This window comes from Danio aesculapii, chromosome 25 (genome assembly GCF_903798145.1).
Source record: "Danio aesculapii chromosome 25, fDanAes4.1, whole genome shotgun sequence".
Taxonomy (NCBI): Eukaryota; Metazoa; Chordata; class Actinopteri; order Cypriniformes; family Danionidae; genus Danio; species Danio aesculapii.
This window is the reverse complement of record NC_079459.1, coordinates 15,828,905-15,845,376: the sequence shown is the minus strand read 5'-3', so window position 1 is coordinate 15,845,376 and position 16,472 is coordinate 15,828,905. Positions and strand designations below refer to the sequence as shown.

General features: G+C 37.0%; 1 protein-coding gene across 2 annotated transcripts in view; it reads right to left on the bottom strand.

The window, feature by feature from the left end:
• Positions 1-16,472, bottom strand: part of tmtc3 (transmembrane O-mannosyltransferase targeting cadherins 3) — a 50,015-nt gene that overhangs the window by 18,251 nt on the left and 15,292 nt on the right. For both annotated transcript variants that reach the window (XM_056451530.1, XM_056451531.1), the window contains exons 5-7: positions 13,950-14,065; positions 11,607-11,779; positions 6,029-6,281 (exon numbers count right to left, since the gene is read on the bottom strand). In XM_056451530.1, the coding sequence (XP_056307505.1) occupies positions 6,029-6,281; positions 11,607-11,779; positions 13,950-14,065 (542 nt within the window). The remainder of the gene's footprint in view (positions 1-6,028; positions 6,282-11,606; positions 11,780-13,949; positions 14,066-16,472) is intronic.

Below are 16,472 nucleotides of genomic sequence, written 5' to 3'. Positions count from 1 at the left end.
TTTCATGTTTTCCACGTGTCCCAAATATTTCACATGGGATTTTAACACGATTTTCGGTGATTCAAGGTTCCATGTGGTGTTTTCAACATTAAACAAAAAGATTATATACATAACAATTTGTGTTTGACTGATTTCCGTCATAGCTTATTTTAAGGCAATTGCTTGGAGGTTTATATGGCAGGGTTTCAAAATCTGAAGCAAATAAAACTGATCCAGGTATAGGAGTCGGCACGCTTGCTTAAAAAAATGAAAGAAAATCTGCAATCAGAATCAGCTCTGGAATGGAGTTAAACTTGGTGCATCACTAGGAATAACACATTTACAAACACATTTCTTTCAATAAGTGAGTTAATTAGTTAATAAAATGGAAATAATGCTGTGCCATTTTCCACACTGAAGAAAATACTTTCACAACAGTGTATAAACTAAAAGCGCAGCTCATATCTTCTGGAGACATTTATCATGGGTTATTTACATAACTTCCTTTCATCTTCTGCAATAACACAGTAAATTATAAAGGTCGTTTGAGCTCATGACCAGGGGGTTCATCCCAAAGAGAAAGCATCATAATAAAGAAATAAAGGGAGAAGAAAAACTTAAACATTTATTTCCCTTGTGGAGCACATACGGAATGATTTTAAATAACTTTATGGTTGCTTTTCAAAGCTTTAGACATTTCAGGCCTGGCCATACAGTAGAGTGATGGTCCATGACGTCAAAACCCCGAAGACTAATTCAACTCTGGTTTTTATAATGCATTTTGATGATGCACAATGCTCAGTGCTGGAGCCACTCTAGTATTTCTTAGTCAACGCACCTCATTTTTGGATTTTTCTTTTTGTTTTCACTGAGTTTCTGTTAAATTTAAATCGCTGTTAACTGAATCAACAAGTGGGCCAAAACCTAAAAATGTAAGACCAGTGAATGGTTAACGAGCAAACTGATTTCGAGGAGGATAACCAATGACTCGAATAAATAAGGTTCACAGTTAATTTGTAGAGAACAGCTAGAATGGATGTCAACATTTTCAATAAATAATGACTAAACTAGAGAAAAATCTTGAAAAGTCCAAGCATTGAATCAGTCTTGTAACCTTTTATGATATCCACACTTTTTGTGATTCTGTAATGCTTTCAACATGAAATTAAGATTAAAGTTCTTATCAATTCATCTGTATTTAGTGTTTTATATGGCAGCATGTTTGAAAGTAGGAAAGATTAATCGGAATATTTGTTCATATCATACATGAGAATCGGTCTAGGTTAGAGGAAAAGCATCTATTGGAAGCGAGTGCATTTGCATTTTCTTACTATTTTAGTTTCATGCAGATATCATCGTTTGGGTTTTGAAGTGCACTGCAGTAATTGCCTCTAATGGCAGATTTTATTTTGCTCACAGGCCATATCATCCAACTTGTATGATTCCTTTGTGAAAATTTTAAAACCTCGGTTATCTTTTTTGTGCAATTGTGGTAGATGGAAATAAGCAGAATTATATAATTGAACTATTCTGTTATAATACAAAAAATGTTCTAGGAACATACATAAAAATGGCAAGATGCAGAATAATTTAGCTAATTTCCCAGTCTCATTGACGTCTGAAGTTCAAGATTTTTTCTTTTGAACTAAACAAATGTTCATGCCCCCTAATGGTCACAATTACCGACCATTCAGCAACCAAATGACCTGTTTTTCCCTCTCTCTTTGAAATCTAATGAGAGGAAGTAGAAACGCCAGTCTCTCTTTAGCATCTAATCAGGGATTTGTCTAAGTGGCAACCCTGAGTGGGCACAAAAACGGCCCAGTAAACCAAAGAAATTCCATAAGCAAAAAATCTTATCGTATTTAAATGTTCTCATTGTTTGGTTCAGACAAGCTTGTGCAGGTATGAATGCTAATCACTCTAGTTTCACAAAGCTTTGTCTGAAACCAAGACCATGAGTTTGATTAATCTGAAACTAAAGCCAATTATACACGCTTGACCAGCAAGACAAGTGCAAGAAAACTAGCAAGCTATGTAATAACCATGGACCAGGAGAATTTCTCTGAATGGTGGGGAAATGTTCAAACAGATATGATTGATACCGAAAAAATGAGAACATGTCATTGCAGTGCTCCTCAAACATGGTCCTTCTCATCAAAACCAAAAGCAAACATGCCTGTCTTGCACAATGCATGCCAGGCCACAAGATGTAAGATTGGGATTATAGGTTTTATTTACGAAAAGCACCTTATGACAAGGTGATGGATCAGGATTTATTTTTTGAAACCATGAACCCCTGCATGGGCACAGCCCTTGGACACCCTGTTTTGAAGAACAAACTCATTTTGTTTTGTCTGGATACGGCAAATCTTTTTTTGTCAGTGGAAAAGTAGCTTTTTTTTGTAAAGTGTGCTGAAATTTATGAGTTTATAGTCAAGAAAACAGCATGGTGCCATATAGAGGAGGCTTTTTTAATAGCACCATCTCGAAAAACAGGGGCATTCGTCTCACATTGTGCGGTCTTGAAAGTGAACTGCAGAAATTGGTTTTGGCAGCAGCTTCAGAGTACGTCAAGGACCAAACTGTCAGGCGTTGCTTACGCAGTGGTGGATTTAACGGGCCTGAAAGCAGCAGTACGGAGAACATCATATTTATCCAATTTGCTTGATGTTTCAGAGGCCAAAATCAATCTTGATAAAAGACGTTTCTACACAAACAAGAGCTTTGTCTTCGGTTATCATAAGCTTTGGTGCTGCGTACTGTTTGATTGCTTTGGAACATGCAACATAGAAGAAAGAAAAAAAAAACGGTCACAGTTAAATTAGCCAAACTTTCACAACAAAAATGTTTCCTGTTTGCTCATAGTGAGTGTCGGGCCCTGCGCACAGGGAATCATTAAAACAACTGACCACGGCCAACTAAAACAGATTGGGACCAATATCCTCAAGCAACCTGTTCTCGGTCTCGTAAGCAGAGCACAGTGTTAATGCCCAACCCGCAAGCCCCCCACACTTTTGTCATGATTTGTGGTCCCTCGGTCTCTGCCAACAGAGCGAGGAAGTTCACCAAACTCTGTTGACAGTGCGTGGAGACACAGATGAAGAATTCACGTCACTGTTACACAACGATCGAGCACAGCGCTGAACACACAAGATGAAGGGATTTCAACTGTGACACTGTGAACTCTTGCAAGCGCGGAATCAAGTTAGTGCTTCAACATATGCAGACTTCAGCACTGGAGTGCCAGACTATAAGACGATAACATCTTTTATGATGGATGGAAAAACACGGCTCTTTAGGCTGTAAATTGAGAAGAAGAAAATGTTGTGCGAGACGAAACATTTAAAAACATGAAATACACGTAGCTACAAAAGTTCAGTGAGGGGGAAATCTTTTTGTTCAGACAGATGACATTAATCATTCACCGCGAGTCAAGACAGTTTCCAGGAGCTGTAAAAAAGACCCCGCATGCACTTCACTGTGGGTATGAAATAGCGTGAACAATTTTTAAGTGCAGCTTTTGGACATTTTTTGGACTAAATTAATAATACCTTGTCCATAAATTTCCCAGTTTGCCTCGTAATTACCATCTGTTTATAATGAACGTGTGAGATACAAGCATTTCTGAAAATCAAGTTAGCTTCCTCAACTTCCCTCTTCCTTTCCACCAGATTGCCTGTACAAATCTAAAAAGTAAACCCCGTTTAGAGCGATTTGAGGTTAAATAGGAAAAATGATGGTTGTCAGATTGTATTACTGATATGACGTGACTGAAACGTAACCTAGACCAACAGCGTCCAAATTGAACTCACTTGTCAGGCACTTAAATGAGGGTAAAATTTGGCTTCATCCAGGATGTAAAATGTTGTGCACCAGTTGGGCAGAAAATTGAGCAACTGAAATGCAATTCTTTGTTTAAATGAAATCAAAACAACAACCCTTATTTGATGAAGTGACACAATTGATTTGATTAAAATCTAAAACAAACCATTTTACCAGAGAAGTTTATCTAGGATGCCTACAGTTTGTTTTTCTTTCCGCAGAACTACATGTGATGCATACACAATATTCCCCCTAACAAGGGACCAAATTGCAAGCGTGAGGGGGCAATACACATGTGCATAAATGTGTGTTTTTTTTAAGTGCAAGGCCTTTTTTCTGAAAATCTGAGGTCTGCTGATTTTAAACTATTCAAATATATATTAGCTGTTCTGCTAATTACCAACATGGAAAAAAACTTAGCAAGGTCATCACCAACTGTGCGGGTTTTAACATTAAGCATTGGCATGTGCTTGTAAAGGAGTTTAAATCATAAAGTTTAAAAAAAATAGTTATTTGTCTGGAAGGGAAGACATTTTTTCTCCAAGTTTTATGTAATTTAATTTGAAGCTATATTTTCATCAGTGTTCTATAACAGTTCTTGCTCAAATAATTTGTGATAAAACCCATCTAAAATGATTTCAAGACATTTGATCATATTCTTTACCACTTATCATATTCTTACATGTAAAGGGGTGGATGTGTGGGAAAGTTGATGTTGTTTAGCCATAGTTTATTAAACCCTTTCAATACTTAAGCTTTGTGAGTTTAAAATGCATCACTTTTGTATTTCATGACATCTGGTGTATGACACTGCAATCCGCAGCCCTGTGCACTACAATGAAGATTAGAACTGCTGGATTTACAACACAACTATTCATCAACTTTTCCAAAAGTACATGACAGTAAGTGGCTGTTTAACTGGAAGAAAAAGAGAGTAAATGTTCCAGTTATCTAAACAGTGCGTTATAAATAACACACATTGTAATAGTATATGTAAAATGCTTATTATTGCCATCTTCCACACATCAGCATGCATTTTACAAAATCACACTTGTTAGTTTTGTTAGGTTGCAGGCATTTTAATACACATATTTACTAAGCAAACGATATTTTATTGAAAGCACTGATAGGTCTTGATTCTTCATCGCCCCTTGTTTTTCCACTAACTTTTGCACTAGCCATTGCGGGATGGCAGATTTGAATTCACCAGCTGATCAATGATGAACTGAACGTTCTAATCACACTGATGTGATTGTATGCTCTAGGTATCAGCCTAGACTAATCACTCCACTGTGACTGTATGTGTCAAAAGGTTATTAAACAAAGTTAGAAACCTCTTTATTGACAACGATATCACAGGATGTTGTCAGTCACCAAACCAAGAGAAACTAAATCCATATCTTCAATGCAGACAGACAATTCAGCTTGATCTGGCATCTAGTTTAATTAAACTCAAATGTAGCATAAATGCATGTAGTTTTTTAAAAAAAGTCTTAATTTTCCCAACTCGGTGTGATTTTTTTTCTCCATTAGACCAATATGAAAGGCATTAATTCATCCAATTACCATCAGATGGCTGATTCATTGACAACACTTACAACATTGTGTCTAAGATATGGATGTCGATTTGCACAATTTGCCAAACTGTCAATTTGTCCTTTCCAAAAAAAATCCCTTGTCTTCCTGGACAAGCGGATAAGTGTTCATGTTAAGCCCTGTCTAGGAGTGGAGTGACTTGCATCTAAGGGATTACTGATGGGTTTCCAGTAATTTGTTAGTCACTATCATGATTAGTCTTATGCCAGTCAAACAGATCAACATCTCCAGTTCTTTTTTATTTCAAACAAAAACTATCGTCTCAGCAAACACGACACTATGACAAATACTCAAATCCGGACTAAGTTTTCTTGAATTCTTGGAAACGAGCTCATGTGCATGGCTCATCTGTTATGGATGAAAACTCTCTTAATTTGTTTCTGATCGATTGCAAACACAGCCATATTTCAGACTGTTTTTGACTAAACAAATTTCCTCTGGCTTTTATTGTGCATTTATATAGACAGCCAAATTAAAAGAACAAAACAAAAGGATCAACAGCATCTTATTCAGTTTGTGGTAAGACGCATGCAAAACGAACAGAACAAAACAGCAGTTGATTTAGATCTTTTTGTTCTTTCGAATGACTCATAATCAAGTTTTCCATAAGCCCCACCCACAAACATACCATCATGATGATCTTGGAGGAGCTGTGGTTGTACCAAAGACTGTGATAGGCCAGAAGGCTTAAAAAGGTGTAAAACACCAATGTGGCAAGGTTGCGTGGGTCCAGCAGGGACTCCACGAGAGGGATGGTGCCCATCGTCCAATCACAACAAAGCTCTGAGGGGTTGAGCAGGAGCCAGGCATTTACAGGCAGGAGGTAGTTGAAGGTCAGCTGCCTGGACGGGGTGGAGCTGACGGCAGCTGGATTATCAAACCTGTTGAAAGATGGAAAAAATGAATCAGCACTCCTCTCCGTTAAGACATACTTCACAGAGAAACACTTTATTCGGGGGAGCTTTCACTGATAAGAGAAAAAAAAAAAACAAGAAGAGGCCAAGAAAACACTTTCACTACATCAATTAATCAATGATGTTCCAATTGCTTAACTTATCATTAGTAGTTTACTGGAAATTAGTGTAACCGCTAGGGCCACTTGATATTGGAAAAATCTGACATTGCGATATTTTGTTTTTCTGTGATGTACGTTGTGCTATGAATATAATTTCACCAGATGAGCTCTATTTGGAAAGATTTCCTTCATTTAGATGGACTGGGATAATAGTCTCTTTTTCTATGCAGTGCATTTGCATAAATTATAATAAATTACAAGCATATATAAATATGCATATAAAAATAAAAGTTAGATAAACAGTGCTTTATGGTTTTCTGGAGACTCTAACAGTATTCAGGTACAGAAATTGAACAACCAAACATAAAAATGAAATTAATAAAATAAATAACGGTATGGCCATCGCTGTATAATTTAAAAGAATAATATTTATTAATAACTTCATCTTATAATCTTTAATAATTCATCTAATTCTGCGATGTGACTAATGCAGATACACACATTGCGATATTGATGCTCAAACGATATATTGTGCAGCACTAGTAACCACCTTAATAGACAACACAATAAGAGTTCTCTTAAAGCACACGTGTCAAACTTAGTTCCGTATGTTCCAAACTTAGTTGTGTATTTAAACCACCCGGGTCTCCACTTTTTCCATGGTCTCTCTTTTTGGTTTTAACAAACTTATCCCTCAAGTTTTTCTAAACTTTTTAACAAAAACTTTCCTCCTTTCCCAATGCTGTTGCAATTTCTAGCCAAGAACTATTGTTCATTTGGTTCTCCCTATGATCACGCATGGAAGGATCATAAAGATGTGTGTACAGGCGTACCTGTTGCTGCAACTTTTTGATTTAGTGGCTAATTTGTATGAAATACGATCTAATTCGTACAAATTAGTACAATTTGCTCATCCCCCAATGACGGTTGAGTTTATAAGTGGGGTTAGGTGCCACGCCTCATTTTTTTTTTTTTTAATCGTACAATTTCGTACAGACAAAATCTCTTCAAAGTGTTTCATATGCAACTCAAATAAAACTTGGCGCCGCGCGAACTGTTTGCTCGAGTCTCAAAAAAAAGTGCGCTCCGCCAGCCAAAATCATGTCGCGCGCACCCAAAGCAAAGCTCCGCAAACACAGCAATGATGTCACATTCGCCGTGCGCACTCAAGCGAACTAGCGGACGCATCGAGTATAAACCAGCTTTAAAAGCATCTAGAAGCCACACTTTATGCACTTTCACAGCTCACATAGGAGTCATTAAAGCTGCAAAAGGTAAACCTTTCTTCAAACTAGGGTGCATCTTATGATAGGAGATGTCGTTAGCATGCAGATTTCAGTCGCTGAGCATGCAACTAAAAACAAGTTATCATAATACTTGTCCGCTTGATCTCCTTCAGGCAAATTGTATCTGAACTCACATTAACATGCATTCAAACTGAAACAGTTGCCATAGGATTAACACAGACTGAGATAAACCAACTGTTTAAGAAGCCCACTATAAACACAACACTTTTAAAAAAACTATTATTGCAAAACACCTTGTTCAGTTCAGGCTGGATATCTATTTCACAGGTCATAGCATAAAAAATATGGGTCTGCACCCCATCACTAAAATTCCCCATATCAGACCTGTATGCCCTCTAGAAGCTGAAATTCTGCAAGTAAATGGTGCTTTTTGATGCCATTCCAGAAAGGCATAAAATCAGTACATGGTCCTCTAACACAGGCCCCTTTTTACAATCTATTCTAAAAAAAAAATTGTTCGTCTTTTGTTGGTAGACCCTAAAACAACTGTTCCTGCTTTCTTCAAAATATCTTCTGAGTTCAATAGAATAAAGAAACTCATAAAGGTTTGGAATAGGAGAAGGGTGAGTAAATTCTCCCTGTAAAAATGTTGTTGCAGTTACACTAGACTCTGGGCATGCAAAATTTCTAGATACTGAAACGGTTTCTCTCATTCCCATTTGAATTCAAATTCTTTTGAAAAGCAACCACTCACATGCTATTCAAGGAATCCTAAAAATGAACTGAACGAAAGCCCATTCTTAAACTCAAAGTGCAAAAAATAATATTGAAAAAATACACATTTCCTATAGCAAGTCCAAAAAAAAAAACTCACATTTTTCTGATAATCTTTAGTATATTCATTTGCAGCATTTTTTGTTGTTGATTTAATTCAGCCCATGACCATTATTCTGCAATGCATCATGTTCCATATGCATGCGAAACCACAGAGAGGTTTAAATGTATCCAAGCCACACTTAAAAACAGCCAGACTCAATGATAAGTATCAGGCGGCTTAAAAAAAAAAAAAAGTCACCAAAACAACAATGCTGCCAAGCTGGCAACGCTGATCTGTGGCAACAGGCCATTAACTTTGATTCAAGACTCACAAAACGGATTATAAAAAAAACGTTGGTGTTCCTTAAATCGCATAAAGGGTGGCCTTTACTGTGTTAAACAGCAAAACACTCTGGATGATAATGATTATGGGCACCCATTATCGGGAAATAAAAGCATCCTGATTTAATTAAAAACACTAATAGATTTTAAATGTTTGTGTACATTTGTTCATTTAGCTTAGATACTGTATCATGCTCTCTGTATCAAGAACCCTGACATGGTCTTTCAGCCTTCCCCATAAACACTTGCTGCGTTAATTTTCCTCTTTCAAGCTAGAAGCTAATATTTTCCAAAGGCAAAATATTTCCGCTGTTTGAAATGGACAAAAACCGAAGTTTATCACTTGGCTTTCACCAAGGGGTGTGTTTTGGGAGAGAGGTTCGAAGGGTGTGAGAGCCAAATGCAAGTATTAAAAACCCAATAAAAGCCTTTGCACAACCCTGCCATAAATCCAATCTCTTGGATGAAGAATGTTTTTGTTTTGGCTGGGACATTCCAACATGATCACAATCTTCTCGACTAAAACACAGGAACAAAATATACTTAGAAAGTATGTTAATCCAGCGTATTATGTCTCTAGAGAGCCGTGTGATAACACTAATTCAGACGGTCGGAGACAGTCGCTGGATTATGTCTGGGGATTAGCGATTGCTTCCGTGACAAATCCAAAAGGATTTTTCCTTCTGATCCCAATCAACTTCCCTGAGGATGGTGATCGGAGGACAGGAGTGCATCTAGGTAGTTTACACAGAGCTCTTGGACTCGGTGAGATGTTTGTTTTTTTTAAGGGAGGGCTGAAATGCAACCCAAGGACTCCAATATTGGAGAGATTCCAGATCAGCTGATACATAAATCACTGAGTTCAGTTCAGGCCCAGGCTGCTGATGTTTATGAAAGCATCATGATGGTCCTAATCAAGCATATCATACTGATTTCAAAAACAATTTTCCCATAATATGATACCACGGATATGTTGACATTCATTTGTCACATTGTTCCCTTGGTGACTGATGCTATTTTGGTTTGAGGAAAGAAACTCGAACCATTTCCTTTTTGAAATCAAATGTTCAGTAATAAATCAGATTATTAGGGCAGCAAGCCACTCTGGGTCATGCATTACACCATGTCAAGCAACAAGAGATTTGTCCACACAGGATACAAATCTGCTTCTTGACATTCAAAATTACTGTATTTTATTTTTATGTGGCTGCACGATTCCTCAGAATAAAAGCAAATTTGTAGTATGGCTTTTTCAGATTATTTAAATTTACAATGTTTAGCCAACATACTCCTTTACTAATGCTTTTAGTATGATTGGCACTTTTGGTTTAATTAAAACAATATCTGATGTGATTGCTGTTATGGACAGCTGTTGAGGTTTAGTAAATGTCAACACTGCCATCTGAAATCTAAGACAGAGACTACTTAAAACACGAATCTCAGTCTGAATGCAAACAAGTATTGAATGCATTAAATGCAACACGGACCAAAGACTTCCAAATGAACCAAACAAGGCGACTGTAAAAACATTAGAGATTCTTTTTTTCTCATTTTAGTCTTGATGTTACCAGTTGCAGTTAAATACAGGTGTCAGAAATGTGTTTCTTCCACATACATGCACACTGTAGTTTCGAGCTTAGATCAAGCCAAAAAATTAAACTCGATCCTATTCGAGCCCGTCCACCTCATGTCCGAGCCTGACCCAGTCCGACATTAACTGTAATTATGAGCCCAATTTAAACCCGACTATTTTTTTTTAATATGTGGGCTGTTATAACAGACGTTCTCAACTACAATTCTGTGTTGTTTACACTAATCATCTAAACTAATTTCTGTAGTTCAGAGGACATTGAAGGCTGACGATCATCCTTTCGGCATACCTGTCAACCCTCCTGTTTTTGCCAGGATTCTCCTGTTTTTTACCATTCTATCCTGTTATCATCCCGTTTAAGCAGTTTCCAGTATTTTTCTATAAAAAGTGAAAGTAGCATTAAAGAGCCTATCCTAAATGTGAAATAATCTAATTACAAGAGCTTTTCTAGAGAATTAGGTTTTTGCTTGAATTTGGCTTGAACCCATGTTTAAATGAATATAAAAACTGCTGCATTCACTATGCAACCTCTGAATCAGTCAATTCATGTAACGCCTGTTTCACATCGCATGCGCAGGAAGTTGCTGCAGGCCTCGGTGCAGATGAAAAGTAAAAGAAAAAAGTGTATTTAAATATAAAGATATATAGGTAACCATATAGAATAAAGATAGATCGATCTGTGCAGCAGCAGCCGATCAGCTGCATGTGAAAGGCAAACGCCTGATCGCTGCTTCTGCTCTCCATAGGCGCTCTGTAAAAAAGACCCTGTTCTCAGATCAGCTTTTGTATACGCGATTTGAAGATGAGTGAAAGTGGACCCTTTGGGATTTGGGTGTGTTTTTAAACAGACAAATACACTTAATAATATGTAAACATGTCTGTCCTGGTGTCTTTTATTTTAAACACAAATAATTTTGTCTTAAATGAGCACAAACAGTATGAAAGTAATTGAATGCTTTCATTATAGGTTTGTGTGTATCTCCCAACACAATAAGGCTAATTAAGTAATGACTTAAAAAAAAAAAACACAAATGCTTGATCACTGCCCGGGCTTGTTGGGTCGGGTCAAGTCTGGGCTTGGGCTCGGGCAGAGAACCTAAACTCTACTTTGGTTTGCAGCCAATGTTGCTCCATGTGAACGCATTTAAATGCACATGTGAACAGAAATGCAGTGTAAGCACGAGTATGGACTCACCTGGTGAACACTGGCAGCTGGGACTGAATGACCTGAACCCTAATAATGACCAGCAAAAGTGTACTGATGATCAGGACAATGAGCTTCAGCAGGGTCTGGAGGACAGCATAGGGAAAACCATCTTTCCCTCTCAACACCTGTAGCAGGGTGTCAATCAGCATGGGCAGAGTGAACTGTATTTATGGTGAAAAGGCAAAAAAATAGTATGAATAAATACAGTGATATACAAATGGAAAATAATTGGAAATATGTGCTATTGACTTACTATACAAAATTATTTGTTGAATTAAATGTTAACCATATGCATGCAAACATTTGGAAGTGAAGATGTTTTTACGAATGCATATTCTTTAAAAAAATACAGTGAAAACAAACTATTAAAATGAATACAAGTAAACCATATTAAAATAATGAAGTGCATTGTGTCAGATGATTCTTGAAAAATCTTTCAATTTCATCAAACATTTCTTATTATGAGTTTTCAAATATTTCATTTGGCAACAGTGATAATATTTTCAGGATTTCTTGAGGAATTTGATAATATATGCACATTATAAGGTATATTTGTATAATTAATGTATTTTGATCATTAAAATACATCAAATGTAATTTGTAATAAATAGTATTTACAAGAATTCAGTGGTATACTCACTAACAAGTAATAATTACATAACTTTGCTGAATAATTATTACACAATTCTTAGGGTTTTTTCCATTTTTGTTGTGGAGAAAAGCCTGGAAACAATGAGCCACCACACATGTCGTATTCAAACCCACACCTCCCATTTGACCACTACATATTAATGTTTCTGCCAGCGAGTTAACCACAGTCCCACCCCTCTTCCTCCTCAAAAAAAAAAAAAAAAAAAAATGACAAAGAGATAAATGCAATGTTAAAGGTTGCTGCTGCAACAAAACCCGCGCCACATTGGCTGCACTCAGGATACATTAGATCAACATTACATTTAATACATTATCGTTTAAACACTGCACTTGTAATGACTTAGGCCGATTAGAGTAATTACTTAAGCTACATGTATTTCAGCTGAACATCAAAGTCCAAGGGCTACTCGTGCATATGGGATAAATTAGAGGCATAGCTGAGGCTGCGCACGGGGTGAAAGATTCGTCCAAAGCAAAGAGCCACAGACCTCGAGTTCCTGTCAGGAACAACAGCTGCTTACATTCATTCAGTTGCAAGCACACATAAGAGGATTATGCCACAGTCTATTATGTAAAAATGTAATTGCATAATGCAACGCGAATGAAAGGCTGTCAAAAGAGCAAAGACCTTGATGAATATCTGAACGCTAATGGACAGAATGAATGCAGCGTCGTTGAGTGGCTTGTACTTGGTATTCAAATACAAACGCTAACGTGCTGCTAGCTGGGAAGGACAGGGTTACAATTAAAGTGAACCATTGGAAACGACTCTTTGAAGGGATACTGAATCCTTAATGAAATTCTGCAGCTTGTTTTAAACGGAATAGGCAACAGGGTGTTTTCACATCTGGTAAGACTTGTGGTTAACAAAGCTATGAGTCTTTGCTGTTTTGTTTCACTGCTATTAGAAATGAAAGATGTTGCCCTGAAGTTATTTACTCAACTGTCTCTTACAAAATAGTTATGTCTTGCATTGTGCTTTTCTGGGCAGAAGGTACTGAATGCCGTGTCAGATAAGAAACCTGTATAAGCTGTCGGTTATCACTCAGCTGATGCCTCAGTGTTGATTTTCACACTCTTCCTCGAAAATCCCAGCGCAGACATGCCCTCTGGGTTTTTAAACGTACTTTATATTCACGGCAAATGCACTCAAGACACCACTGGAAAGGTACAGAGGGCGAGTCGGGTTCATTTTCAATGCGTGAGACAGATTGAGAATGTTATATCTAATATGTTTTACACCAGTAAAACATGTTACAGGAAACTGCTCTCTGTGATACCCCAAACTGTTCTCATCGCACAGATATGGATTCAGCAGGTTAAGGGATTCGTGTGTGTGTGTATTGAACTGTCAAGATAGTGACACTAACAGACAAGAGTGTACAAATATGTCTAAAGTCATCATGTGAGGCTGCGCCCCATGAGGACGTGTTAAGTTGTTCCATCTGGGTAGTGGTTTCGCCAACAGTGTTTTTCTGCCAACAAAATATGGCTTTTAATATCAAAAGGAGAAGGATGTTTTATGACTTCCCTTAAAAGCAATATAGTTGTCTTTTTTTCAACTTTCTGACAAATAAGCGTTTGATCCCAAGATTCCATAACAGATCCTATTTACTTTAACCGTGCACGTCAACATGCGCTGTATTTATGAGGTGAAAAAATAAATGTCATCATTCTTACCCCTTGGGCAACAAACACCTCGTAAATACAGCAGATCCCGATGACAGTGATTCCCTGCTCCTTGCATAGCGTGGCAACAGCAACCAGGAACACGGTTGAAATGATAGGAGTCCAAACTGAAAGAGAAAATTGAGAACACCGCCAAAGTGATACGACCCAAGACTTCATCTCATGTGTGTGCCATTTTTAACAGGTGATTGAGTAGCTGTATGTATCTTTCAAACATCATTCAGATGAAAGAAAAGGTTAGCAGGAGAAGTGAAGGTAAACAACTTGTTTTTACAGAGAGACTCTGGAATCCGAACCCACAGGTCTTTTCATTAAAGAATTGCATAAAACATCTAATATAAACAGGGATGTTCATTTAATGTGTTAATTTAGCGTGATTAATAATCACAACTTGACTTGCCAAACCACACTTCCAAAGCAGGCAGCGGAGAATGAGTAAGAGGCTGTTCACACGACTCTGCTTGTATTCAGATGCGTGAAGCACAAAACAATGGAAGGCAGAAATAGCAGGACCTGTTTATAAATCGATATGGTGTCCTTACATATGTGCTGCTTGTGCTGTAAAATGTGGTACAGACACAACAAAAAAATTAATAAAACAGATATAACAAATTCTAAACCACTTTCATCTATTCAGTGCCTTTAGATCTCAGACTATTGTAGCTTTTCTCAGCTACCAGCTGTGGTCCTTCGGCCTTGCTAGTGCACCTGACGCCATGCTAAAGATGGCTCCTCAAGTAAGTTTAATGGATTAAGGGATTTTAATGGAGACAGCATGAAAGTAAATATCACTTCTCTGATGTCTTCAGCACAGGGCTGCTCGATTATGGGAAAAATCATAATCACGATTATTTTGGTCATAATTGTAATGCCAATTATTCAAAAAGATATACTGTTGAAGTCAAACCTATTCACCCTCCTGTGAATTTATTTATTTATTTATTTTTATAAATATTTCACAAATTATGTTTAACAGAGCAAGGAAATTTTCACAGTATTTCCTATAATATTCTTTCTTAGGGAGAAAGTCTTATTTGTTTTATTTTGGCTGGGATAAATGCAGGTTTAAATATTTTGAACCCTTTTTTAATATTATTAGACCTCGAGCAATATATTTTTTGACTGTCTGCAGAAGAAACTACAGTTATACAATGACTTGCCTAACCATCTTAATTAAGTCTTTGAATTGCACTTTAAGCTGAATGCTTGTATCTTGAAAAATATGTAGTAAAATATTGTACTGTCATCATGACAAAGATAAAATAAATCAGTTATTAGTAATGAGTTATTAAATCTACTATGTTTAGAAATGTGTTGAAAAAAATATCTTCCTGTTAAACAGAAATTGGGGGAAAAATATAAAGGGTCACTAATAATTCAGGAGGGCTAATAATTCTGACTTTAACTGTATATATACAGTTATTTTCCTCCCTGTAAATAAGGAAAGGGAAATAAATACAATGGAATAAAAAAATGAAAAATTCTGCTTTAAGCATCTTTACTGTAAGAAAAAAACTTCAGTCAAGAGCAGTGAGTGATTTTGCCCTTTTGTTGTTGGATTAATAATGATAAAACAGTCGGCAGCAGGAATACTGCGTGCTGTCACTTTAAGAGCAGTACGGTTCTGATTTATGGTTTCACTTTCACATGTTATGATTCTAAACTCGTTTATTACATAAATGAGGGTTAATTTGAATAATCACTAAATACCGCGCTCTGACACGAATGTGCATGTATTTGAGCATTAAAGCGCTCGCATTAAGATGACTTTAAATGTGTGTGCTCTGCTCGTCTCTGAGGCTGAGTGCATACACACAACAGCATGCGATCTCTTTCGTGCTTCTAAAAACATGAATGATGCGAATGTACATCAATGAACGATGCGCATCCCCAAATTAACATTACAGTACATGCTTTTAGCAATTTTCACATGAAAATTGAGCTTTGCAGAGCAACACGTGTACAACTGGAAAGAGGGCGGTATATGATAGAATAATAGTTTATCTCAATTAATGTTTTTCTTACAATCGTTAGAAGCCAAAATCCATTTCGATTAATTGCACAGCCCTACTTTAGCACCTTTGTTAATGTGCCCAATGCTTTACCTCTGTTTATTAGACAGGTCTTTTCTTTGTCTCTTTAATCTTTTCTCTTTCACCTTTGACACCTGTTGACATTTTGCACGTTTATTGATTTGTTTTATGGCTTCTTAAGCATTTAATACATAATTGTATTTCATATCCGGTTTGAGTTTTAGTGTTCTGTACAGCACTTTGGTTCATTTTGGGTGTTTCTTAAGGTGCTTTATGATTAGATTGATTGGCTCGTTGGTTGAAAAGAGAGAGTACAATAAGAGGGGTTACATTGCTGCCATGGCCCAGATGGAAGTGTGGTTTGGGGTATGAATATAACAGAAGTGTGTGGGTAAACCTAACTCTTGTGGCCTTCAAGAGGTGTGCTACAGGCTGTGATAAGCATCCTTATTAGTGCACCCGCTCCATAAGCCTTATTGAG